Below are 26,304 nucleotides of genomic sequence, written 5' to 3'. Positions count from 1 at the left end.
GACCATCCTTCAAACCCCTCTTTATGCAAATGAGGATGCTGAGGCAGAAAGGCGGTGACTTGTCCGAGGGCACACAGGTAGTTGGCAGCAGGGCCAGGACCAAACTCAGTCTCCTTGTCTGAATTCACACGTCACCCCGAACTTTTTTCAAGACACCCAAAGCTACCATAGCCAAGGACAGAGCAGACGCAGAGGTGTCAGGGCAGCATTCCCAAAGTGGCAGAACCCAGGGGGCGGTGCCTGATCCTGGGCCACGGAGGCCCCACGCCTCCGGCATCACCGCACCCCTGCTCTGGCTCTCCCAAGGCCAGTGGTCCGGCTCACCTGAGATGACCTCCAGCAGTAGCATTAGCTTCAGGCCATCCCGGAAGTCCTCCTCGATGTTCTCGATCTGCGTCCCTGCCTTCCGGAGGTGGGAGTTGCACCATGCTGTAAACGTCTGCGCAAAGGAAAGAAGAGCAAGTGGTCAGTCTCTCCCACAAGCCACATGGTCTCTGAGGCCCTTAGGACCCGTCTGTCTCACGCCCTTTTTCCAGTTGTTCTGTATAAGGTGTTGGGCAGGCTGGTGTTGTCATCCTTGTTGGTCAAGACATCTAACCATAAAGGGTGAGAAACCCACACAGCAGAGCCCATAAAACCTCTCAGCGTGGTTGTTCCGCAGTCTCCTTCACCTCATCGCAGGGCAACAGCTGAGGGGCCGCCCTGCAGGGCCAGTGGCATGGGTGGGCACCTTCCTTTAACAGCTCCCCTCCCAACCTTCTTCCCGAAACATCATCCCCACCCACACTGAGAAGTGGCACAATTCCATTCTTAGCAGTTCACCTCTTAGATTATAAGGCGTAGTTTCGATCTTCACAGTTACAAGGTCGAGGACCCCAGGGGTAAAGTATTAAGCCTCATTAACACCTTAGGGGAAATAAGTTTATTAAATCCTTGTCCATCTGGCAGCTAGCTAAAGGAAAATTAATCAGTTTTGTTGGGGACAGAGTTCAGAGGGGCAGTGTCAGAATAAAGAGAGAGAAGTAAGTACCCCCATGGTGTATGTGTGTGTATTTGGGGTGGGAGGTGGAGGCATCTTAAGATGCAAAAGTAAGAGCAAGAATTTCAAAAAGGGACCGTCAGAAGACTAAATGAAAGACCAGCAGCGCTGTAATTTTCTGATCTGTGGGGAGAGAGCAGCCACCTTGAAGCTTCTGTATTAAGCCATCAGGCAGGCCAAGCTATCCTGCGCCAACAGCACCCTCTGGTGGCTCACACAAGGAACAGCGTGACTCAACAAACGTGAGAAATAAACAGCATGCACTTCCATTTCGCTCGCCCATCCGAACAGAACTTGGGCAAGTGTCTCTCCCCAGCTGTCACAAATAGAGAGAAGAGCTCTCTTACTTTAGATCCAATCTATTCCTTGGCAACTCAAGACTCCTCTGCACCAAATGGTACTCTCAACTACATGGGGGCTCAAAAGCCAACCTTCAGTCCCCCACAGCAGGGCCAGCCAGCTCTCTCCCCACCTGTCCTGCAAAGTGGCAATGGTGACAGTGTTATTTCTCAAAACAGCAAGCAACCACCCTGGAAATACTCCCCCTCTTCGGAAAGGTCACCAGACTCGTGACCCGACCACCACGTCCTCTTGCCCTGGGGAACTCCAAAGTGAAGTGGCAATACATGGGCAGGAGAAGTGCGCAGTGCCACGGCAGTGAGTACTGGGGAGAAGAGATGGCCGCGTAGGCTTATAAACCAACAGTTGACGAGCCTGTGGGCAAGAAGGCGAGCCAGCAGCCCACACGAGGTGGGGACAGGGGGCTGCACTATGACACCCCTCCAACACTGGGCCTCATTCTTAAATCATACCCTCACTAGAAACTCAGCAACACAGGGTACTTCTCTCTCCCTGCAAACACAGCTCCACTCTAGGCCAGCCCACACCCATGATAGACAAGAGGGATGTGCGTGTGCTGTCCCAAAGCTTTCGTAAGCCTGGCACACAGCTTGGGGGTGGGCAGGGGACATACACTGATCCCTCAGCCTGGAGTGTCCTTTATGTCATGCTTGGCTAACTCACACTCTTCTTCTAAGACTGGGCTAAGATATCACCTCCTCCAGAAAGCTTTCCTGATAGCCACCCGCCACACTGGGCTGATGTGTGAGCCCACGGCACCCTGCAACCCCTCTTTATCATTGCCCGTATCCCACTGCATGGTGGCCACCAGTCAGCTTCACACCTGGACTCACCCTAAAGTCTCGGGGCACACAGTCATAGATGCAGCAGTGAACAAAATAACACAATTCCTTGCCCTGTGCAACGGACATTCTAGTGGATGTAAAAGTGAGAACGGATGCAAAGTGGGAGGGTCCTGGACGATCCAACCACACCTGGATGGTATCAGTGCAGGAGGGTGATGGGCCAAACAGCGCTCTCAGAGACCCTCTGGAAGAGGAAGACAGCTCAGAGGAAAGAGGATGAAGCAGGGCAAGAGAGAGTATCTACCAGGTCCCCCTCCTCTCGTGTTGGCATTGCAAACCTAGCAGGGGATGAGAGCCTACTTAGTTTTTATTTTCACTGTGCTGTCAATTTTTTGATGTAAAAGATATTGAAGAATTTTTAAATCTTTAAAATAAATATGAATTTGTTTGTAGCTCCTTATTCTCTCCCAGCTGTCACGTGCCTGTATATGCACTTCTACCCGGGTGTCAACACACTGTACGTCGATGGAGGGGGGGGGTCATTTACCACCATCTTGCATTTCCACAGCATGTTACTCTCATCTCCCTCCCAGGCCCACACTCAGCTTCTGCCTGGGGTTTTCTGCTGACTTGGCAGGAAGTGGGTCACCCCAGCAGCTCAAAGGGATAGTTTTCAGATCCAGTGGGGCCAGGGTCCTGGTGGGAATCCCCAGACCCCCGCAGCTGGAGGGGCTGTGAAATCTGTTTACCACCCAGTCGTGGAGAGGGGATGGGGTGAGAGAAAAGAGGAAGAGGCCACGTGGGTAAAAAGGTACCACTTTTGCAAGAGGAAAAGTGCTGTTGAAAACAGCCAGCCCCATTTCCTGGAGAAGCCAGTCCCAGAGCCCTGGAGGCTGACACGCACCTGTGTTCCCTCAGACACCCACACAAAGCCCTGCCTCTGAGGCCTCAGGGGCTGCACTTGGTTAAAACCCCAAGCCCCCTTCCCGGCCCCTACAGGTGGCTGCTATGAAGGGGCCTCTGCCACCTCCCCAGCAAGCAGCTCGAAGCTCAGGTCATGGAGGAAAGGGTAACTCAGTGATTAAGAACATGCACTTGGGGGGGCACCAGATCCGGTTCAGCGCTCAGACCCACTCTTTACCAGTCTGCAGATGAGACCTGCCGACTCACCTCCCTAAACCTCGGGTCCCTTAGCAGCAAAACAGGGATAGTAACAGCACGCTATAAAAGTCAGGCAGATTAACTAGAAAATATTTATAAAGTGCCTACCACGTAACACGAGCTCCATAAATGGTAGGAGGGAGGAGAAAAGCTAGCTCCCCTGGAAGCTCCGGGGGAAGGGGCTCAGAGGACTCGGCCCCCCATGCTCCCAGCCCACACCCTTCCCCCGGCCTCCAGCCACTAAACTCCGTCCTGGGTTCCACCCTGGCAAGTGCTGCGCTGTGTCCCCAAGATCACAGCTTGTGTCTGGGGACTCTTTTTCTTTGAACAGGTGCTGATGTGTTATGCGGAGGGGGCTCAAGTTGCGGTATGGGGGCAGAAAGCTTGTGACTTTGACCGTGGCCTTGTGGATACCCAGCAGAGGAGGCTGACGGGGCCTGAGAGGGGAGACAGCAGGGTCAGGAGCGAGGTCCTCCACGTACACCGCACAGCCACGCTCTCTCCTCCGGCACAGGCAGGCCCTAGACTTGAAGCCTGAGCTCCCACATTATGACAGAGGGGGACACCTGCCCCTTAGCAGGAGGAAAAGCAAACAGCCACAAGGGATGCCCATGGCTAGAGACCCTGGCCCCATGGCCTCCAGCCCAGATGCCCCAGCATGGTGGGCAGTGCTACCCCAGCAGGGTTACGGTCCAGCCTCATTCAAATGAAGGGCAGGTGGCATCTTTTTGCCTCACTCCCAACCAGGCCCTGCCCTATCCGACCTTCCGCTTGCCCCAAGAGCCCCGTCAGGGGATCCTAAGGAGATAGGAGGAACTGATGGGCCTTCCGTGGACCCACTCTCATTGCAGAATGAGCTCGGGTGTGCAGACAGGTCTCAGGAAAAAGGGCCTGGGCACCATGCTGGAAGTGCTCCCAGCGCTACAGTGAGGGCTAGCTTAGCTCTCTTCTCAGCAGCCTCTCTCCGCACTTCACGTACCTCCAGCCCCACTGCACAGCCTAGGAAGGCCCTGGACAGAGAGGGAGGGGCTGGCAGAGAACCCAGACTCCTGTTCAACTTCTCACTGACGTTGAAGCATCTACCCATGTTTAATCTGGCATAAAGGTGATTTTAAGGAGACACAGTTTAACTATCCAGTACTGTAGCCCAAGGTTACAAATGGGCCAGGCCAGGCTCCAACCCAACAGCGGGTGAGGGAGTACAGGACACTTGAGCTGGGCCAAGGCCCATGGAGTTGATGGAGAGAGAAGCATCTCTGTCTACCTTCTCTGTGGGTCTCACAGTCCTGCTTTCACACAGAATCCTCTAAGGCTTTCCATTACCATTATATCTTTAACAAGTATCCTATCCATATGTTTCCTTTTTTTTTTTTTTTTTTTTTTGGCTGCCGCAAGTGGCTTACAGGATCTTAGTTCCCCAACCAGAGATCAAACCCAGGCCCCAGGCAGTGGAAGCGCTGAATCCTAACCACTGGACCACCAGGGAATTCCCTATATTTCCTTTAAAATGTGTTAAGAAGGCAAGTGGCTTTTGAGAACATGTTCTCCCTGCTCCCCAGCTCATATGCACTAGAGCGCGACTTCAGCCACACAGGCCTCTTTGAGCCTCAGTTTTCACACTGTAAACTAGAGACAACAGCACCTGCCAGGTAGGACTGCAGTGAAGATTAAATAATAATATATTTTACCACAACCGAAAACACTAGGAAAAATGATAATGTTAACATATTAATATTGTTAATTTATATTAATAACGATAGTATAATATTAATGTGTTTGAAATACATTGTGTAAGAAGTATTCACTACCGTCATCATTATTATCTAAATTTTAGATTCCAAAAGGTGTCTGAATAATCGCACTCAGCTGGGATCTGGGGTACAGAGGATTACCCCATAAGCATGACGCAGGTGCTGAGCTTTTGAAGTCAAGTGGCATTCAGAGCCTTGACCTTGGTGGGAGGAGGGAGTGGTTAAAACACAAGATGCTGAGCACAGGAAGATCACAGGACTTGCTTAAGATCAGTCCACAGAGGGAATTCCCCGGCAGTCCAGTGGTTAGGACTCCGTGCTTTCACTGCTAAGGGCACGAGTTCAATCCCTGGTTGGGGAACTAAGATCCCACAAGCCTCAAGGTGGCCAAAATCGTTTTTTTTATTTTTTTAATTTAAAAATAAAAATCACTCCACAGAGCAAGAATCCAAAAGCCTGGAAGGATTCAATCACTCTGAAGAAGACAAGGCAAACCCCAGTCCATCAGCTTCTAGCCAGGTGGTAACCTTGGGCAAGTGAGTCAACATGGCTCCGCCTCAAGGCACAGTCTGTAAAATGGGGTAATGACAGCATGGGGTTGGTGGAGAATTCAATAAGATAACCCACTTAAAACACGGAAAAGAAGGTCTGGAACACAGTGACTGCTCCATAATTGCCTATCATTACTGGTCCCACAATAATTAGAGATATTACAAGTTCATGCTGTCCAACACATGTCATCAAAGAATGTTAGAGCTGGAAGAGATGCTTGGCACACCTGAGCCAAAACCCTCAGTGAGCCAAAACCCTCACTTTACAACTGAGGACACATGGACCAGAGAGGGTGAGTGACTTTTCCCAGGCCACACAGCTGGGTATGTTCACAACCTGGCCTCCTTACTCCCAGTCCCATATACTTTTCTGCTCCACCAGGATGACGTGGATTTCAGATGCAGGTGTGCGTGGGGTGCTGGAAGGGAACAGCAGAACCAAGGGCAGACAGGTGGGCTGAATCTTGTGGCATGTCGCTGAAAAACAGGTCACTGTGAAATGAAAACACCACCCAGAGGGAACCTCGGTGACTCCGGTCAGCACTGGCACAGAGAGCCTTGAGTTGATGGACCATCAACTGGCATGGGATGGGCATGGGATGGGCATGGGATGGGCAGCTTCTCTGGGGGCAGCGTGATGGAGAGAGGCAAAGGGAGCATAGCCCCGAGGCAGGTAGCTGGTTGTCCAGAGGTGGGAGATCGTTCTGGATGGTAAGCAGATCAGAAACATGTCTTTGAGGAGAATTCTGGGAACTGGGGCTCTTTGACCAGGAAGAGAGAAGAGTGGACTCAGGGACTCATCCTAAATATTTGAAAGATCCTCCCATGGACGAGCGAATAAACTTGTTGAGTGAAGCCCCAGGCAGAACAAGGCAGGTAGTAATGGTGAGGAACGTGGATTCTAGAGCAAGACTCACCTGGATCTAATCCCATCTCTGGCCCTGAGTAAACTTGGGCAAGTGATGTCACTTCTCCAACCCTCAATCTCCACATCTGTAAAATGGGTATAATAATAGAACCTGCCTCGAAGGGTGGTGTGGATCAGTGCAGCAACACATGGCAAGTGCTAAGTACAATCACCCACACATAAGGCTCAATAAATGGTAGCTACTATTATTAGGATCAAGGATAGGAAGCTGCAGGGAAGACTAGAGTTCAATGTAATAAAGAACAGACCAAACACTGGGTATACAGTGCATTACCCACCAAAGGCATGTGTTTGGTGAGGGTGCTGGGAGAGGATTCAAGCTCCCCCTGGGGGCTGAGCTAAGTTATAATGCTGATTCTTCGAGAGCCCAAGGTAGCCCTTGAAAAGCTGGGTTAGAGATGTGTTTGAAGAGTTCAGTTAGACCAAGAGTCACACACTCAAATGTCCGAGCAGGGTTTCTCAACCTCAATACCATTGATACTTTGGGTTAGTTACTTCTTTGTTAAGGGTTTGGGGCCTGTCTTATGCATCACAGATAGGATGGTTAGCAGCATTCCTGGACCCTACCCACTAAATGCAGGTAACATCCTCCACCTCAAGTTGTGACAACCAAAAATCACCCCTGGTTGAGAATCTAGTCTGGAGAAGACAAGCACACATGCCATTAATAATAATCATAATAATAACAGCAGTTGCTCTTGCTAGACCCTCTTCTGAGTGCTTTACCCCCCGTAACTCCATCTTCAAAACAACATTACAAGGCAGGTGCTATTATTTTCCCCATTTTACAGATGAGAAAACTAAGCCACAAGAGGTTTAATAAAAGGCCAAAGGGGAAAGTGTACGGAAAGTGGGACTGGCGAGTGCCCTTGCCTCCATGTGCGCTCATGGATTTCTCTTGAAACAGTGGCCCTCTCGGGCTTATCCTTTGGGTTTCCACTCAGGAGAGCAACATGGGCACAGAGAACTGGTCCCGAGCATACACGGTGATAATGGCAGTTAGGACACAATCTCGGTATCAGGGCAGGTGTGGTGAGGGGACAGAAGGCGTCTCTCCTTGGCTCATATGGGAACGTGCGTCCTCAGGTGCCAGACCTCCAATGAAGGGGAGCCAGAAATCTGGACTTTCATGTGAGTCTTCTCATTTGTAAATGCTGGTCCAACTTAAAAATAAGACATCCCACAGCCCCTCAAAAGATAGGGGCAGGATAAATCTGAATTAAGACTGACAGGGTCTCTGGTTCCACAGTGGGAACACGTGAAAACTTTCTAAGTCTCCTAACAAAAGAGTCACCACACAGGAACGAATGGTGTGTTAACGTGAGCAGACAGCTGTGCCCAGCACGGTTCACACTCCTCGCAGAACACCACCGGCGTCTGCTATCGGGGAATCTGCTAGCAAAAACTGAGAGAATGTTCCGTGAGGGGCCACAGGAGCTCTCCTTGTTTGGGCTGATCAAGGACCCACACCTGTCACCAGGGACGGCAACCAGATGTGCGTCCCCCCCCATACACACACACACGTGCACACACACCACCATGTTTTGTGAGTTCAAACGAAGGTACCAATTTTCATTTATTACATCTGCAAAAATAAGTTTCTGCTAATTCCCATCAAAGGGTGGGTACAGTGGCCAAGCCGCAACACATCACAGCAGGCTGGCTGGTTCGGTACAACTCCAGTGGAAGGCAACTCGCCGAGGGGAGCTAAAACGGGCATAACCTTTAGCCCAATGCTGGGACACTATCCTGGGTAAATATCGCTCAAGAAAGAGAAGGGTCATGGGCACAAAGACATCCTCGCCAGCATTACTGGAGAGGAAACAATTAGAAATAGCCCCAAATTCTATTAATAAAGAATTAGTTAAATAAATTATGGTTCATCCACTTAATGGAACACTAGACGGCCAAAATGATGGGTTCTGAAACTATATATTATTATGGGAAAAGGCTGATATGTGATTACCAAGAACGCAGGATACAAAACTGTATGTACCACAGGCTTAAAACCATGTGAGCGATCACAGGAACGAGAGAAAACGATGGAAACAAAACCCATCCTGACGCAAGCAGTGCCCGTGCTCCTGTAACTGAATTGCAATGACTTTCTTTCCTTGCCCAGCCGGCTGCAAATGTGATTGGCAATCCCCATCTCCTCCCTGCCCTTCTCCCTGCTAGCACTCCTCGGTGACGCGTACTCCCCTCAGCGCACAATCCAGGCCATCCGCACCTGGCTGACCTCTCCATTGGTCCTGAGTAAACAAGACAACCCACCTGCAGCCAAAATGAGGCCGGCTCAGCGGGTGGAGGGAACAGCACTGCCACCTCGCTGGCCACCAGGCCCCAGGCTCGCGGGCCGACCACACCTCTCCCAGGCACATCCTCCTGCTCCCCTGGGATCCTGACACTCGACACCAGCCCTGGCTCACTCCAGGGGAGTTACTGTTCAGAGCACAGGGGTCAGGAAACCTGGGCTCTGCCCTGGCTCAGCCAGGCATGCGTGTGACCTCGTATGTATCAGCTCAACCCCTCCCAGCTGTGTAACCCCAAATGAGGCCCGGACCCTGCAGGTCAGAGCCCAGCAACTCGTCCCATCATAACGTGCAAAAGTAAAAGACACGGCCAAGTGGAGCACCCAGGGTCAATCCTCAGCTCCCATGTAGGGCTGATTGCGATGGATGGGCTCTGCTCCTTGTCAGAGGCCAATAAATCCCACAGGGGCAGTTTCACCTCAACGGCTCAACGCATGATCAGGGTTTCGGTCTCAAGACCACCTGCCCCTCACCAAAAGACACCTGTTATTAGTTTGCTGGACAGTCCATAAAAGCTTTATGCCAGCATATCCCTGGAAGGACACACAGGACTTGGCACGGTGGCTGCCTCCAGGGAGGGGAGCTAGGAGGCTCCTGACAGGGGAGGGTGGGGCGTTTTCTTGTCACAGAATACCCTTCTGTTTCCTTGGAATTTTATACCATGTGCAGTCATTATCTGTTAAAACAAACAAACAAAAAGCCATGCAAATCTAAGAAAAGTCTGTGTATATGTTTATCTGCTGAGTCAGACCTCTGGATGAGATAGAGGGAACTTCCCATTTCTCTGGGATTACTTGGGATTGGGGCGTCAGGGCCCATGAATTCTCGGGGAGAAAAAACAAATGTTTTCAAATTTTAAAAGAATAGGAAGAGATGAAAAAGGAAAAATTCTTCCATCTATTTAAAAGAATTAGTAATAGAAGAATATATCATATAGAGAAAGGGTTGTGAAAAACTTTGAAGTGCCTTATCAGTGTAAACTATTATAAGCAAAGTCATAATTAGGGACCAGGACATGAAGATAAAGCAGCAATTACACCCATATGTCCACCTCAACAGACAGCAAACTGCTAACTGCGGGGGGAGATGAAGGGCAGTACCTCCTGGCCCAGTGGCCCAGAAAAACCCAAGCAAGTTTCTAAGCCTCTTGAAGGTGGTACAGGGCTTCCTGTACAAGCTGGCTTCTCATCGGATGACTTCCCCTCCCTGGAGTACAGCAACCAGGACCCTGGTCCTGGTCTAGGCTCATCAACTGAGAAATCAGTTCAGCGGCCCTGCGATCTCCACACCCTTCTGGGCAGGCGCCCTGCCATGGCTGTCAGTCGCAGCCCACCCTCCTCTGCCACTCTTGGCCACCATGCGCAAGTGTCAGGCCAGGGCCCCTTGAGAGCTCAGGGCCAAGGTCTCTGCAGCATTTGCTGGCCCGGGGGAGGTCACTGTGGACCAGCCAGGGAGCACTCTCTCTCCCTCAGGCCACCGTGGAGTCCCTCTGACCCCCGCACGTGGCCAGCCTGGCCAGGGCGTGGGCACTGGGTGGTTTGTCTAAGCAAAGGCCTGCCAGCAGTGATCTCAGATGCCCAGTGTTCCGGTAACGTAAATAGAAGTATCTGGTTAACTTATCAAGGGCTGGCTGCCAGCCTTTCAAAGCAAGCAGTCAGCTGGTTCACTCACAGATGAAAAGCAGAGTCCTCAAGAACATCTCCACCCAGATCTGTTTACTTTCCACCCCTGGGAGTGGTGCTGAACCACCAGGCGGTTTCCTCTGCTCTGAAAGGGCACCTCTCTAACCGCTGGCCCCCAAAACCATGCGAATGTTGGGGCCCTGGAAACTCAGAGGCAGGTGGCTGGAGGCTCCCAAAAGAGCTGGACTTTGTAACTGTTAAGAGCTGGGCCCCCGGCCTACACCTCTCGTTAGCTCTGTCTCTTTGTACAGGATTCTCAATCTCAGCCTCAGGATGCCCATCTGTAAAATGGGGATAACAAGACCTATGACGGCACAGCATTGAAGAGGACCGAATCAGATCTCATGTACTTAGAGACGGGCTGGTGCTCTGTTCACAACAGATGCTTAAAAAACGTTAATCCAGCCGGCCTTTGTCACTCAGTGGCTGTGTGGCTTTCATGAACCTGTCTAGGCCTCAATTACTTCATCTGACAAATGGGGATACATAATATCACAAGTTTGTGGGGTTGTTGTCAGAATGAGGGCGATGGAAGCAAAATAGCCAGCCGTCAGAAAAGGGCAGGAGCCTCATAACTGTTCTCTGTCCTACTGCTCTCACTTCCTATTCCCTTTCTATTCAAAGTTAATCATTCACAGAGCTCTACAGGTGGGAAGAAAGAGGTCTGTTATTTCTCTCCTACTGACTGATGAGGAAACCCTGAGACCAGCCCCTGGCCAGGGTGAGAACAGGAGTGGGAGGAACAGGGGCCTGTGTTTCCGGTTCATGTCCACCTGCAGCCCATTTCAGGAGACACAGCACCAGATGCCCGGAGGGTCACCAAGGCCACAAGGCCAAAGCACAGGTGGCCAAACGGCTCATTCTAGGAGGTGATTTGACCTAATGACCACACCCTAGTGGGAGAGAGGAGAGCTGCCAGCCCCTCCGCGAGGCCCAGGCACCCCTTCTCACCAAGGCCCTTGGGAAGCACCCCAGTGCCTTCCCGCAGGTGCAGGCAGAACCTGGAGCTCCTGAGAGAATTCAGGGCTGTTTTAAAAGTCAGGTGGCGCCAGACTCCAGTGAAGAAACAAGGACTGTCCTCTCAGCTCCTGGCCAAGGAGCATCAGCTGCCCCCGCCAGTCTGCCACCATCCACAGCCTGGCCTCTCCTGGGGACCGAAGAGCCACAGCCATGGTCCAGCCCGCGGCCGGCTCTGTCGCTATGGCCTTTGGGATCCTGGACTCGCTGAGCCTCAGTCTCCACATCAGTAACATAAAGACAGAAAAGAGTGTCTGCCCCATGCGGCTACCCTGAGGGAGGGTTGTGTGAGCTAAAACAGAAGGCTTAGCCCAGTGCCACATGCAGACTAAGTGCTCACTGGATGTTAAGAACCAAAAATGTATCTACAGAGGCAGAAATAGAGTAGTGGTAGCTTAGGGCTGGCGGGGGCGTGATAGCTAAGGGGGATGGGGTTTCTTTTAGAAGTGATGAAAATGATCTAAAATTGACTGCGGTAATGGCCGCACACGTCTGTGACTATGCTAAAAACTTTACATTGTACACTTTAAATGGGTGAATTGTACAGTACGTGAATTATATCTCAATAAAGCTATTATTAAAAAAAAAACTAAAATATTCCAGAACCCCACTAAGTCTTTTATCAAGGGGTTTTTGTTTTGTTTTGTTTACCCATTTGGCCCACTGGCAAGAAACCAGGCTCAAAGGCAGGCCCCAGACCCTCGCTCTCTCCAGGTACTGAGGTAACTAAGATTCCAAGGTGGGAGGTCTGGTCTCATCTTCGGGCATATGCAGCACTCGAGCCAGGCCTGAACTGTGTGGGCTTTAGGTGCCACTGGCCTTGTCGATGCCTCCCCAGGGAGTGGTTACTCTGAAGAGCAGGTCCCGCCCCAGGACATCTGCTTAACCATCAAAGGCCTGTTGGCTCCTCCTAGGCACACTTGACACTACTTACAGAGGCCAGTTGGGCCTGCCTATGACACCTCCCCCACGTCTGGAGTCGGATCCTGGCCCTTGTGGGTCTGACAGCACAGAGGTCTTGTGGGCTGCAGCTCACAGGAATGGCCCACACATTCCTTCCCCAAAGAAGGAAAAGTCATTCACATGTGAGGTCATCTGGTTTCTCTGGCACAATGCTGAGAGCCATGGGCCACTCAACCCCACAGAGAACTTCCCCGCATGACAAGAATCTGGCCCAGCCTGGTATTCATAGCATATGGGGAGCTGTGGTCTGGCTGCCTTGAGCATCTAACCTGACTCCTCTGTATGGTTGAGCTGTGACCCTCAGCTTCACAGCCTGAAGCCTCGATGGTCTCATCTGCGAAATGGGAATAATCAATCTGCCCCCTCCCGGGGTTATGGTAAGAATCAAATAGCACAATACCTGACTTATAGTGGGGGCTCAAAAAGTAAAATCGAGTACAGCTAGCACCCCTCCTCTCGCCAGGGTCATTTCTACTGAGCGTGATTTGCTGACTGGGAACAAGGCTCCAAGCCCCCCATGTGGCCTCTCCAGAGGCCAAACCATTATTGCAAATTTGCAAGAAGGAAAGAGACACTGCTTGGATAAAGAATATTTCCAGGTCTCTTCTCTGTGTCCCTGAATAACCTGCTGGACTGGAGCTTCTGTTCTGGCCTGTCCCACAGTCCACTGCTGGGACCCCTGCCCTCTCGAGGCATCTCCTCTGGCACAGTGCTGGGAACTCTGACCCCCGTGGTGGCCACTGTCGCCAGGCTTGCAGCTGGAGGCAGCAGAGATATCAGCTCTATCAAATGCTTTCAGGGACTTGGGAGGGGTTCCTGGAGGCCCCAGACCCAGTAGGGACAGACACTGTACCTCTCAGAGTGGGCATGAAACCCATGAAGAGAAGCCAAGGCCCAAAGTCTGTGCTTACACTGACTGGCCCAATGACACAAGCGCAGGGCAGAAAAAATAAAGGAGAAAAAGGAGAGCAGAATAGCTCCATGTGGTGGTTCTCAGACTTGAAGGTGCATCAAAATCACCTGGAGGGCTCGTTAAAACTGATTTATGAATCCCCCTGGATTTCTGATTCCATAGTTCTGGACAGGCAGAGAAATTGCATTTCCCACAAGAATCCAGGTGGTACAGATGCTGCTGGTCCAGAGATCCCACTGAGGACCACGGGCTTGACGGTTACGAGGATGGGATTAGGCGCAGATGACTTGGACGTGATCTGGGTCTGCCACTTAGTAACACTGGGACCTGAGCAAGTTCTTGACCTTTCTGAACCTCAGTCTTCTCATCTGTAAAAGGGGTTAATACCTTTCTCACTGGGGTATTAAGGGGTTTCAATGAGCTAACATTTGCAAAAAGCCAAGCACATGGTAAGTTGTTAATAATATCTAGAGTTCATTATTAAAATACAAGAAAGAAACGAAAAAGGATGTTCACAGAAAGGAGTGAGAGAGAACTACTCGGGGCCCATGGAATTGCCCATGTGTACTAAGTGGTCACCTGGCACCATCCTGGGGTTACAGAGGTCGCCTTCATCCCCAGTGTGTGCTTGAGTCTGGGCCAGCATGCACCAGCCGGCACTGTGCTCCAGCGTTCCCTGGCCCTAGGCTCCTTGACCCAAGCAAGGACATAAGCTCAGTAAGACGACCTCAGCCCAGACCCCATGCCAGTGCTATGATGTCATCCACCTCCCTCCCGAGGGACCACCACATGACCTCACACCGGAATGCAGGCAGACTCGCAGCCTCCCAAGGGAAAGGTCAAAGCTCCAGGGAACCCAGAGCCTTCGGGATGCCAGAGCGGAAGCAGAAAGCAGGCGGCAGGGGGCACAACCTCAGAACCCAGCAGCTGTGTAAGCATCACCAGGCGCAAGGAATCCCACGAGTGATGTGCACTCCGGGTGGGGGTGGGGAGGTTGGGGCATCAACAGACTCCCTAGAAACCGCCACTCCCTGGGGAGTGGGGGGCTTTCTGCAGAGAACCTCCATGACTCTCAGCCATGACAGCAAGCACCCCATGCCTAAGAGGAAGTTTCTGGTTCCAGGAACTCTGAATGGAGGAAGGGAACAGAGAGGCTTGGCACTTTAAGAGTTCCTCCTTAGTTGCATATAAAACAATAATTTGGGGCTTCCCTGGTGGCGCAGTGGTTGAGAGTCCACCTGCCGATGCAGGGGACACGGGTTCATGCCCCGGTCCGGGAAGATCCCACATGCCGCGGAGCGGCTAGGCCTGTGAGCCATGGCTGCTGAGCCTGCGCGTCCCGAGCCTGTGCTCCGCAACGGAAGAGGCCACAACAGTGGGAGGCCCACGTACCGCAAAAAACAGAAACAAAAAAAAACAATAATTTGTCCTTTACGCCTAAGAGACTGGTAAACAATTAGAGAGGTGATTACCCCAAATGTCGCTGTGGCTGAGGAATCCAGCAGCCCTCATGCCCGGCTGGAAGTGTGGGCTGTGCAGCCACGCTGGAGAGCAAGCCAGCACTACATCAGGAAATTCATCACGTACCTGCCCAACAAGCCACCCGGGAAATCTCCTCTCAAAGAAATCCTCACATGGTGAACCCGGGGGTCCATGGGAGAATGTTCATCGTTCCGTTAGCTGTGTTGGCAGGGAAGGGGTTGGGGACCCCCTACGTGCCCATCGTAGCGAGACTGTGGGGTGAAACGTGATGGACGCACAGTGGCCTCACGTGGGTGGACCCACAAGTGGGCCATGAGCTGAGGGGCCTCATTAAGCCAAATCTCTTCACCTGAGGTCCAGGAAAATAAAGTTTCTTCTCCCAAAATACAGACACAGATCAGCACATTATAAAGTGGCACAGAAACCCCAAAACCCTTTTCTGAAGAAATCACAGGCAACCTGTGGGCCATGAAAATCCCCACCCAGGCCCAGGCGGACGTGGCCCAACACCGTCCCTGCACTCCCAGCCTCCACTGAGACCCATCAGCGACCTGGGGCATCGGCAGCCCAGCGCAGCGGGCCTGCTGGCCAGGTGGCTGACCAACACCTCAGCACGGCCAGCCCGGCTCAAGGGACAGGGCACCAGGGGAATCAGGAGCAGGGAGCAGAGGCTAAGGAATAGAAACATGTCTGTGGAAACTTCCTCATTTCCAGAAGGATGGGAAGAAGTGCAGCTGTAGGCAGATCTGGCCAACTAACTGCTGGGATGGGGTGGGACACGGGGCTCCTGTCTGTGGGTGTGTTCACAGCCTCCTGGGAGCTTGGAGATCCACACCCGTTCTGTCTCCCAGCACCGGGCTTAAGCTCAGAAAGTGTGCAGTGAGTGGGAGAGGGGGCCGCAGAGAACACGGGCTGCCCAAGGGCACCGCAGCCTCCCCCTAACCTTGTTCCAGAGGAAGGTACCGTGTTAAGCCCTCAACTCCAAGATGGGGACACGGAAGGCAAAGTGGACCTCTGGGAGCCCCAAGGGGAGGGCAAGAGAGAAGGAATAAGATCTTGGAGTTGCTCAAAAACGTGGGCTGTTAGTACCACTGGGTGAGGCATGCACCATCTCAGCAAATCCACTCAACAATCCTGCGTTAGGGGAGGAAAGCGAGGGTTAGAGGAAGCAACCTTCCTAGCCACACAGCTAGTGAGAGGCAGAGCTGAGATCTGAACTGGGGTCCACAGGATGCCAATGTGTGGGCCCTTTCCACTATGCTGGGGGCTGTGGCTCTTCCAGGTAAGCCTTCCACCTTTGCTCAGGCTGGAGAATAATGAGGAATCGGCCAGCACCAGTCCCAGGTCTGCCGAGAACCAAACGGGGATGTGTGCGGCTAGCTGTCCCCAAGCAGTCCCTGGGCCTGGACCGGGGAGGGCAGCCCAGGACACTGGGTGAGAATCACGCCAGCACTCACATCCAGCCATGCGAGAAGGTCCTGGACCTTGTGGCTCCCTAGAGATTCAGAATGGGCCAGGCAACTCTTTCTCCTAAGTCTCAGTTTTGGGGAGGTGGAAAGAGGGTTTGAACTCCTGTCTCTTTTGGCTTTCCAAACACAAAGCCTGTTGAGAGAGGTCATGAATAATTATAGGGGCAGCCAAGTCAGGGGGTGTGTATGCCAGGGCGTGGGCAACCGGCTTGTTTGGGCTTGGATTGGCTCGACGGCAGCAGCTTCCCTCAAGGCAGGCCACTGCCCATGCTCCTGACCCACGCAGGCTCCAGGCTCCCCCTGCCAGTAAGCAGGAGAAGGTAAATTCATTCATTCATTCGTTCACTCACTCATTCAGTAAATTCTTACTGAGCACTGACTGTGTCAGGAACTGGGGTCACATTTTGGGCAAGTAAAGACACAGTCCCTTATTTATTAATTTTTTTTAATTTAATTTTATTTATTCTTTTTTTTGGCTGTGTTGGGTCTTTGCTGCTGCGCGCAGGCCTTCTCTAGTTGAGGCGAGCGGGGGCTACTCTTCATTGTGGTGCTCAGGCTTCTCACTGCGGTGGCTTCTCTTGCTGTGGGGCACGGGTTCCAGGCACACAGGCTTCAGTAGTTGTAGCACATGGGCTCAGTAGTTGTGGCTCATGGGCTCTAGAGCACAGGCTCAGCAGTTGTGGCGCACGGGCTTAGTTGCTCCGCGGCATGTGGGATCTTCCCGGACCAGGGCTCGAACCCATGTCCCCTGCATTGGCAGGTGGATTCTTAACCACTGCGCCACCAGGGAAGCCCAAGACATAGTCCCTTAAATCAAGGACCCTGTGGTCTAACAAGGATGACAAATGTTAATCAAAACCTCGTATCAGTAAGTATATATTTGCAAGCCGAGCTTCAGTGCATACAGGAAAACTTCTGAAGGCATGAGGCTAAAACGGGTCCCTAACCTGGTCCAGGGTGTATGTCCGACCACTACTTTGAGGAAGTCAGTGAATTTTTAAAGCTGAGGAATTTTAATTAGATGAAGAGATTGTAAATGTGAAAGGGGGACCACAAAGTTTATCATCCAAACTGGGGCACTCGTAAATAAAGGTAGGCGCTGTTAATAAATACATCAGAACAACAGGTGCAAACCGAGATGGACGGTACCCAACGCACGTGTGTGGGGTCCGGGATGGTCGGGAGGGTGGTGCCGCCCAAGCAGAGGGGTCAGGGACGAAGGCCTGCTCAAGCCACTGGAAAATGGCCACTGGGGCTGGTGCAGGAGGAGAAGAGAGGGGTGCCAGAGGTCAGCATTACCGCAGGGGCATGGGGTCCCATAGGATGTTAGGACGGTGTCTCCTGAGAACAATGGGAGAGGTTTTATTTGATTTCAGCTGAGGGTTGAGGGGTGGGGGTAGGGTGGATGCAAGAATCAGGTACTAGTTTACACATAATTACACCTGCATCTTGGAAAGAGACTCCTAATTGCACCGTGACGAGCAGATCCGAGATGGGCCAAAATGGCAGCGGAGACCAGCCAGAGGGCCGCGCAAAGGTCCAGGCAAGAGACGAAGGTGGCTCAGACCAGGGAGGTGGTGGCGGGGACAGGGAAGTGGGTGGACCCAAGAGATACTCAGGGAGGGAGGGAGGGAGGGATCAGAGGCCACACCCAGGTTTTGGACCCGAGCCAAGCGAGGAAGGCGGTATGGGTGAGGGTGTCATGCCCTGAAACGAGGCTCCCTGCCCGCCAGACACCTCCAGCACTCACCAGTTACAGAAGGCCCCCGGTCCTCAGCCTGACAATCTGATTAGAAGGTCAGCGGCCAGGGATGCCCTCCCCAGCTCACTGTCCCAAGTGCTCTGTCAGTATTAACACAATTAATCCCCCCCAGCCACCTTATGAGGTAGGTGCTATCATTAATCCCATTCTACAGAGGAGAAAACTGAGACAGAGAGACGCTCACAAGGTCACCTCAAACAGTAGCGAGAGGAGCCAGAGAACCGGGCGCAGAGCCCAGGCTCCTAACCCCGGGCTCGGTCAGCCTGGCTCTCCTCCCTCGGGCCCCTCCCAAGGGCCCAGCAGCAAGTCACATCACATGCACCGGCCGGGGCGGGGCTCTTCCTCTCACACTGCGCACCAGCCCGCCTCACCCCAGCCCAGTCGGATCACCCTCCGGGGGTGCACCCAGGCAGAAGCAGCTCCCGAAGCCCCCAGGTAGAAAAGTGACGCTGCTGTGCGGTCAGGGCAGCCCACCTCAGCCTGGAACACCCTAACGGAGCAATTCCAGTGCCTCCCACCCACCCTCCCCAAGCCTCTCCACCAGTACTGGGAGAAAATCAGCCTGAAAGCATCATTAAGAGCCACTTAAGGGGAAACTGGAAAGGGGGGTGGTATACAGAGGACCTAAACTAGTTTTCCGTTAATGGACCGGGCCAACCTTGGGAATAAGGAAGCAGGGAGACAGTGGGCCCCTGTACCTGGCACGGCCAGCTGGCCTTGGCCACGCCCGTTCCTCTCTCCCCGCACACGCTGCCTTCCACCATCTGAGCAGGGGAGCCAGCCCTGCCTGTGCTTCTAGAAGGCTTCCCAGACCTAATCATAAAAGGAGGGGAAAGGAGGGAGAAGGAGACCTACCTGCACAAAGGACTTCCAGGACTCTGTCAACAGCCCCGGGAAGGTGCTCGGGCACCTGGCCCAGGCCACCCCCTAACCTCCTTATACCTGCTGACTCCCAGTGGCTCTGGGACAAAGCCCATGCTCACCTGGGCCCTGATTTTCAGAAGGCACACCTGGGGAAGTATCTCAGTGGGGGAAGGGCTCCAGCCCAACTCCCTACACCCCTGTCCCTGTGGCTGGTCTCTGCAGGCCTGCCACAACGGGCAGCAGAAGGGCACCACTGATGCCCCTCTGCCACCACTGCAGTCTTGTTACTCACCTCTTTCCGGTCACCCCATTTCTCTCCATCCCCCACCCTTTCCATGCTTTGCTAGAATGTCTGCAGGCACAGTGGACACACAGCACTGGGAGATCTGAGTTCTAATTCTGTTCCCACCATGAGGGAACCAGTGGCTCAGACCACCACCACCTCGGGTCTGTCCCTTAAACTTCACCATCTCACCTAGGAATCTCCCATTTTGCGTGCAGCCACACCTGCCTCAGACCTGCCTCAGTGGCCTCTTGTGAAGATCAGATGATACAGCCACCGGAGGGAGGCGAGTTTTCCCAAGTTGGCCTACTGATAAAACAGGATGAAAATACAGACCCCAACCCGACAAGCGCCATTCTGGTTCAGAAGTTCTGGGGTGGCGGCCGAGAATCGGTATTTAACAAGTAACAGGTACTCGGGTGAATCCTAGAATCAGGCGAGTTTGGGCAACTCTGGGCTGTGGAAATGAACAGGAAGTCGTTACCACCTTGCCTTCTGGGTAGAGAAGGGGAAGAAGAGTTTGTGAAAGGGCTCCTTGGCTTTGGGCTCGCTTCCAAAATAACAAGCCCTGCCCCCGCGTAGGGAGCCCACCAGGTGCAGGACACCATCATCTCCTTTAGTCCTGGCAGTGATCCCGCAAGACAGACTGCCTTCTTTTTTTTTTTTTTTTTTTTTTTTTGCGGTACGCGGGCCTCTCACTGTTGTGGCCTCTCCCGTTGCAGAGCACAGGCTCCGGACACGCAGCCTCAGTGGTCATGGCTCACGGGCCCAGGCGCTCCGCGGCATGTGGGATCTTCCCAGACCGAGGCACGCACCCGTGTCCCCTGCATCGGCAGGCAGGCTCTCAACCACTGCGCCACCAGGGAAGCCCTGCCTTCTTTTTATAGATGAGGAAACTGAGGCTCAGAAGGAGGACATGTTCAAGGACACAGCTAGTAAGATGGCAGAGCTTCCCTCAGCCCAGAACTGGCAGCTCCGAGGCCGGGCTTTTCCCAACACCCCGAAGCCTCTGCAGGATGAACTCTCCTGCAGGGAGGGGCAGAAAGGAGCCAGCAGCTCGAAGCGGGATTCGCAATCCTGTTCCCTCCCCAGAGCCTAGACACGACCCATGCATGGGTGGTCCCAACCATCCTATCCTGCAGGAGAAAGGAAAGCTCTACTGCACGGCGGTGAGGCTGCTATTTCCTGTCCTCAAATATGAGGGAGACAGGGGTCCTAGAGCCTGCAATCTACAAAGGTAGGTAGGACCACCCCTAAGAAACAGTCATACAGCAACCAGGGCAGGGGCAGTTCCGAGCCAGACCTCCTGGTGCCGGGGAGCGGGGCTCCAAGAAGGCCTGGCAGGGAAGGGTGCTGAGATCAGAAGACATGTCACATCTGGAACGAAGCCCAAGGCACCCCGGACCCCTTCTTCCCCCCAACACACAATCCCTGCTCAGCGAGCAGCAGCCAGCCCCACGAGGGCTCCGAGCAGCTGCGGACTCCCTGGAGAGGAAGCAGTTTCCTCCTGCAGAGGAGATTGCCACCACCCAGCCAGACAGCATCACACGGCCCCTTCCTCTCTCACCCAGTCTCTCCAGGGACCAGACACCCGAGAAGCAGAGGGAGAGCGCCATAGCCTAAAACCTCGCCTTCCTGCAGAGTCCTCCCCCAGGCCTGGCAGCTGGTAACATCTCTCCCACTTAGAGGGCACAACAATGACACAGCTGACATTTAGTGACACTTACCAAGCATTTTGTATGATTATCACATTTACTCTTCACAACAAGAGGTAGATTTTTTTTTTTTTTTTGGCTGTGTTGGGTCTTCGTTGCTGCATGCCGGCTTTCTCTAGTTGCAGGGAGCGGGGGCTACTCTTCGTTGAGGTGCACAGGCTTCTCATTGCGGTGGCTTCTCGTTGTGGAGCACAGGCTCTAGGCGCGCAGGCTTCAGTAGTCGTGGAGCACAGGCTTAGTTGCTCCACGGCATGTGGGATCTTCCCGGAGCAGGGCTCGAACCCGTGTCCCCCGCATTGGCAGGTGGATTCTTAACCACTGCGCCATCAGGGAAGCCCTAAGAGCTAGATTTTGATCCCCCATTTTAGAGATGGAAAAACTGAGGCTCAGGAATGTTAAGTAACTCAGCTGGCAAAGAACAGGCCTCAAACCCCAAACCAGGAGTTCCCTAACCAAATTCCAAATTATTTCCACTTTCTCTTTCTCTCACTGAGCATCCACTAAGTATAGGGCACTAGACCAGTGACTACTAGAACGAGAGAGGGCCCAGCTCTCAGGAAGCCACGGCCAAGCTGACAGATAACTACACACCCCACCAGTGAGACACAGACTGTGCACCCAGGGGAACGATACACAGATCCCTGCAGGGGGCAGGTCGGCGGCATGTGGTGGAAGTCCATTCCAGACAGCAGGCAGCAACCAGTTTGCTCTGCGGTGTGAGCGTATTTGGGGGCCTGACTTGAGATAGTGGTCGACTGTGGGTAGAGCAGGGAGCAGGAAAGGAGAGCCTGCTCTGTTAGCAAGAAATAGACCTTTTCTCCAAAGGTAGCTAGGAAGTGTTGCATTAGTCTCTGGAACTCCCCAGCCAGCAATCGTTCACAGGCTAACCCTCTGGGAGAGAAATGGCCTGGGGCAGAAAGAACTGGGGGGGAAAAAACAAAAAAGCGAATGGGGAGAGTGGGGCCAGCTGGCTCTGGGGTCCCCCTTCCACCCCAGGGCACCCAGAAGACTACAGCCCCCTTCCCCAGATCTGGAGCAGGAGAAGGGATAGGAACCTGGCCCAAAAAGGCCCTTCTTCACCGGGAGATGCCGGAGCTTCACACTAGCTCAGCAGCTCCAAACCTCCCTAGAGCTGTGCTGCAGCCAGCCCCGGACACGGTACACAAAGGAGACCCAGCTGGCCAGCCCGCCCACCTGCCCACCTCTGCCGACAGCTACCACAGCAGACCAGCGGGCCAGGGACCCAGCCCTGGGGGAAAAGGAAGGAGGGCGGGGGCGGGGGGGGGGGGAGGGCGGGTGGCCAGCGTGCTGTGCTGACCTATCAACCCTGCCACAGGTGCTCAAAGAGCCTGAGAGTCGCAAACAGTAAATACATAAAATTTAGCAATTCCATTTCTGGGTATATACAGAAAAGACATGAAAGCAAGGACCTGAACAGGCATTTGCACACCCATGTTCACAGCAGCGTGATTCACGATAGCCAAAAGGTGGAAGCACCCCAAACGCTCATCAGCAGATGCACGGGTAAACAAGATACGGCGTGTACATGCAACGGAATATTAGTCAGCCTTAAAGAGGAAGGAAATGTTGACACACACCACAGCGGGGATGAACATTACAGACTTTATGCTGAGTGAAGTAAGCCAGACATGAAAGGACAAATGCTCTCTGACTTCACTTTAATGAGGTCTCTAAAGCAGTCAAGTTCACAGAGAAGAAAGCAGAATGGTGGGGGGCCAGGGGCTGGGGGAGGAACAATGGGGAGCTGTTGTTTGATGGGTACAGAGTTTCCGTTTTGCAAAATGAAAAAGTTCTGGAGATGGACGGTGGTGACGGTTACACAACAACATGAATGTAACTATTGCCACTGAACTGTCCACTTAAAGGTGGTCAGAATGGTAAATGTTATGTATATTTTACCACAATTAAATAATATATAAATTAAATACAAAATCTTATGTGGCATAGAAGAATAACCATGTCACCTGTGGGGAATTGTTTTTTTTTTGTTTTTTGGGTTTTTTTTTTTAACATGAGCATGTCTTACTTTCATAATAAAACCAAAAAAGAGATTGAGACTTACAAGGCAAAAACATTTCAAATCACGACACATGAGGGGGTTTAACAACTCCCAGTTCTTAGAATGGGACAATGCTGTCACCGGACTCCTCCCCTTGCTGCCACCACCAGCCTGCCCTGCAGAGGACCACAAGAAACGCCCTCCCAAAGGCAGTAAGGCAGACTTGGGGTGGGGGACAGCGGTACTGTCGCCCGGCCCTCCTCCACCCTTCATGAGACCAGCTGGAGGGGAGTGCTGCTGACCCAGGGCCAGAGGCGGTGAGAGGGTTGGGGGCCCCTCCCTGGGCTCTGACTCCAGGGTGACTCCAGCTCTGGTTTCCCCGCAAGGAAATGAGCCCGCCCGCCCTTTTCCCCCTTCTAGGACAGCACAAGGGAATGACGTGGCCCATCCCTGCATGCCCCGGCCTCTCCCCAGTCGGCTCTGGTGAAACCACCCTCCGCAGTGGGGAGCAAGCTAGAGCGAAGAGGGTGGCAGACGAAATGGCTCATCCGCCCGACTGAGGAAGATGGGGGATGGGGAGGACAGTGGACCCTCAACTCCCTCCACGAACACACCAGGCTCGGGCTCCAGTCCTGCGTTCCCACTGACCAGCCGTGTGGCCTTGCCTCAGTTTCCTTACCTGTAACTTGCAGGGGATGGACCTTTTGCTATCGAAGGCTCCTTTCGGCTCTGAAACTCTAGACTTCCCTGAAAGCTGGGTGATGTGCCGGAACTGAGCCAGGGCTGGAGAAGACAAGACCCAGCCTTGGAACAGGACAGCTTCCGAACAGATGCTCAGAAGGAAGCACAATGCTTCTAACTGGAACACCAGCACCTCCACCCTCAGGCCAAGCCACCCACTCATCCATTCATTGAATTTTTTCTGAGCTCTTCTTCCCCTGAGCCAGGGACCATGCCGGGGCTGGAAAACGGCGGTGAGTCAGCCAGCCTTCGAGGCGCTCACAGCCTTGTGAATGTTGCCACCAAATTTCAAGACTGGCCATCACGAGCTCTGTCCCCAAAGCCGGCCCTTTGAGGAAGCAGAGCCTGGAAGAGTAACAGCAGGCAGAAGGGGAAGCCATACAGGGCCCTGAAAAGAGCACTGAACCAAACTGGGAGTCAGGACAGTCTGGTTCGAATCCCGAGTCTACTGCGGACTCTGACCTTGGACAAGCTTCTTCAGCCCTCTGGGCCTCCAGTTCCTTATCTGTCAAGAAGGGACTGGATCTGGTCTTTGCAGGACCTTCCAGCTCTGACAACCTGGGCCTCCTGGACGCAAGCCCTCAAGCCCGGAATCACGGCCGGGAGGCCTGCGGGAGCCAGCAGCACTGCTGACCCATCCGGGACCCTCAGACGCCAGACAAGCCAGGCTGACAGCCGGCCAGCTCTGCGACTCTGCAGCTCCGCCTGCAAAGCCCAGCTGCTGGAAGCAAATGCCTGCTTTAACCTCAGGGGTAAAATGGATGTGGAAGTTTTCTCAAAGTTGGAACCATTTATCTTGGGATGGGGTCGGAGGACCCGAAGGAAGCTCTGTGCATTCCCTGTGCCCCACTGCCTAGTACGGGAAAGTGGAGCCCCTCTCGCCCCATCTCTGCCGGATTTGAACCATAAACACAGCCCTTTTCTGAAGGGAAGGACTTAACACAAACCAGATGCAGTAGGGACTTTCCCCCACCCCCTCCTGGCCCTAAAATTAAACATTCAGTGTCCCTTCTGCCAAAATTCACTTGAAGGCCAAGCCTTAAGGAGCCAGCACCTCCGGTTCTCACCCTCACACGCTCTCAATCACACCCCCTCTTAAACAAAATGTCAAGGTCTCCAAATGGAAAATGGGGATGGGCGGCCTCCCAGCAGTGCCCAGCACCCCTGCAGGCCAGGGAAAGATCTAAAAGGAGAGATCACTGGGGAAGGAACACTGATCCCCCACTGCCAACCCAAAAGGGACCAAAGGCCAGCCTCCCAGGAGTGGATCCTGAGCAGGGGATTTGCCCCTGGGGAGGGCACGCGTGGGGCTTGCAGACGGGGCACAGCCAACACGCCAGGAGCGGGCCTGTGCAACAGCCCTGTCCCAGGGGACTCCGGAGATTACTGGAAGAGTTCGCTTCCTGGACTTCAGTTCCCAGTCTCTAGAAATGGGGTGAATCACAGGCATTTATTTAAATAACTCTGATCTCAGTCAAAGCGGCGAGGACCTGGATAGAACCCATCTCAGGAGAACTGGACTCTTCTTGCTGGGTTTTGCAGGCTTCCCAGCTGCCAGGCTGGTTGCTCCCTGGTCCTACAGATCCTTCCAACTCCCGGCTGAAGGCCCAGACCATCCACCCACCTGCCCCCTCCGCTCCCCACAGTCCCTGGCCGTGCTAGGGCCAAGCCTCAGCACCCAGCACTAATCAGCTTGCCCAGCACATCGTGTCTCCCCAGGGAGAAGAAACCTCCCCCTGAGCTCTCAGGCTCAGGGGACCATGTCTTACCCCCTCTGTGTGCTCCACGGGGCTCAGCAGTGCACAGCACACACCAAAGCGCTCAGAACGGACAGTCAGATCTCACTGAGCTGCCATTCCTCAAGAAAAAGGACAGGTGATAGCAGAAAAACATCTGAAGCAGGATGTTGCCTCAGATAGCAATTCTCTGACTTGCTATAAAATTTGAGTACTATTTTTTTTAAGTATTTAATCCTACAACTTCAACACAGCCATTTTCACTTTTGTACGTAATCTTCCTGTTTACGTGGGTTTTACAGTTGCAACCGATTATAATGCTCCATAAAGTTCTCCTACTTTCAACCGCGTCTGTGGAACATTTCATTCCTGTGTAATCTTCCTAAATGTCATTTAAAGGCTGAAAATATGCTCCACCACTATCACGTGTCAGGACGGTTTGTAAAATTCCTCCCCTGACGTTAGTGAGACACAGAGGCCTTCCTTCTGCTCCTATGGAGAGCAGAGAATATTCTGAAGCATTACTTTGTTTTAGTTGGACAGTTTCCTCAGGACACTATCCTGGGGGTAGAATTATCCAGCCCAAGGGTAAGGACATTTCCATAGTTTTTGCTACATCAACGAACCAGATGCTAACCCAGGCTGCACCAATCCTCAAGGCCTTCAGAAAAGAGCGCAAGCATTTATTCGACTAGAAACTTGCCCTGATCGGATTTTATTTTTACCTTTTTAAAGTTACGTTGTACTGACTGGAAGAGTTCATCTTCTCT

General features: G+C 53.0%; 1 protein-coding gene across 4 annotated transcripts in view; it reads right to left on the bottom strand.

Annotated features, from left to right (window-relative positions):
* The window catches only part of ACTN1 (actinin alpha 1), a 98,321-nt gene that overhangs the window by 45,401 nt on the left and 26,616 nt on the right, over nucleotides 1-26,304 (bottom strand). For all 4 annotated transcript variants that reach the window (XM_060004349.1, XM_060004346.1, XM_060004348.1 and 1 more), the window contains exon 2: nucleotides 325-439. In XM_060004349.1, the coding sequence (XP_059860332.1) occupies nucleotides 325-439 (115 nt within the window). The remainder of the gene's footprint in view (nucleotides 1-324; nucleotides 440-26,304) is intronic.

Source organism: Delphinus delphis, chromosome 2 (genome assembly GCF_949987515.2).
Source record: "Delphinus delphis chromosome 2, mDelDel1.2, whole genome shotgun sequence".
In the NCBI taxonomy this organism is placed as follows: domain Eukaryota; kingdom Metazoa; phylum Chordata; class Mammalia; order Artiodactyla; family Delphinidae; genus Delphinus; species Delphinus delphis.
The sequence above is the reverse complement of the archived record's forward strand: the minus strand, read 5'-3'. Positions and strand labels throughout refer to the sequence as shown.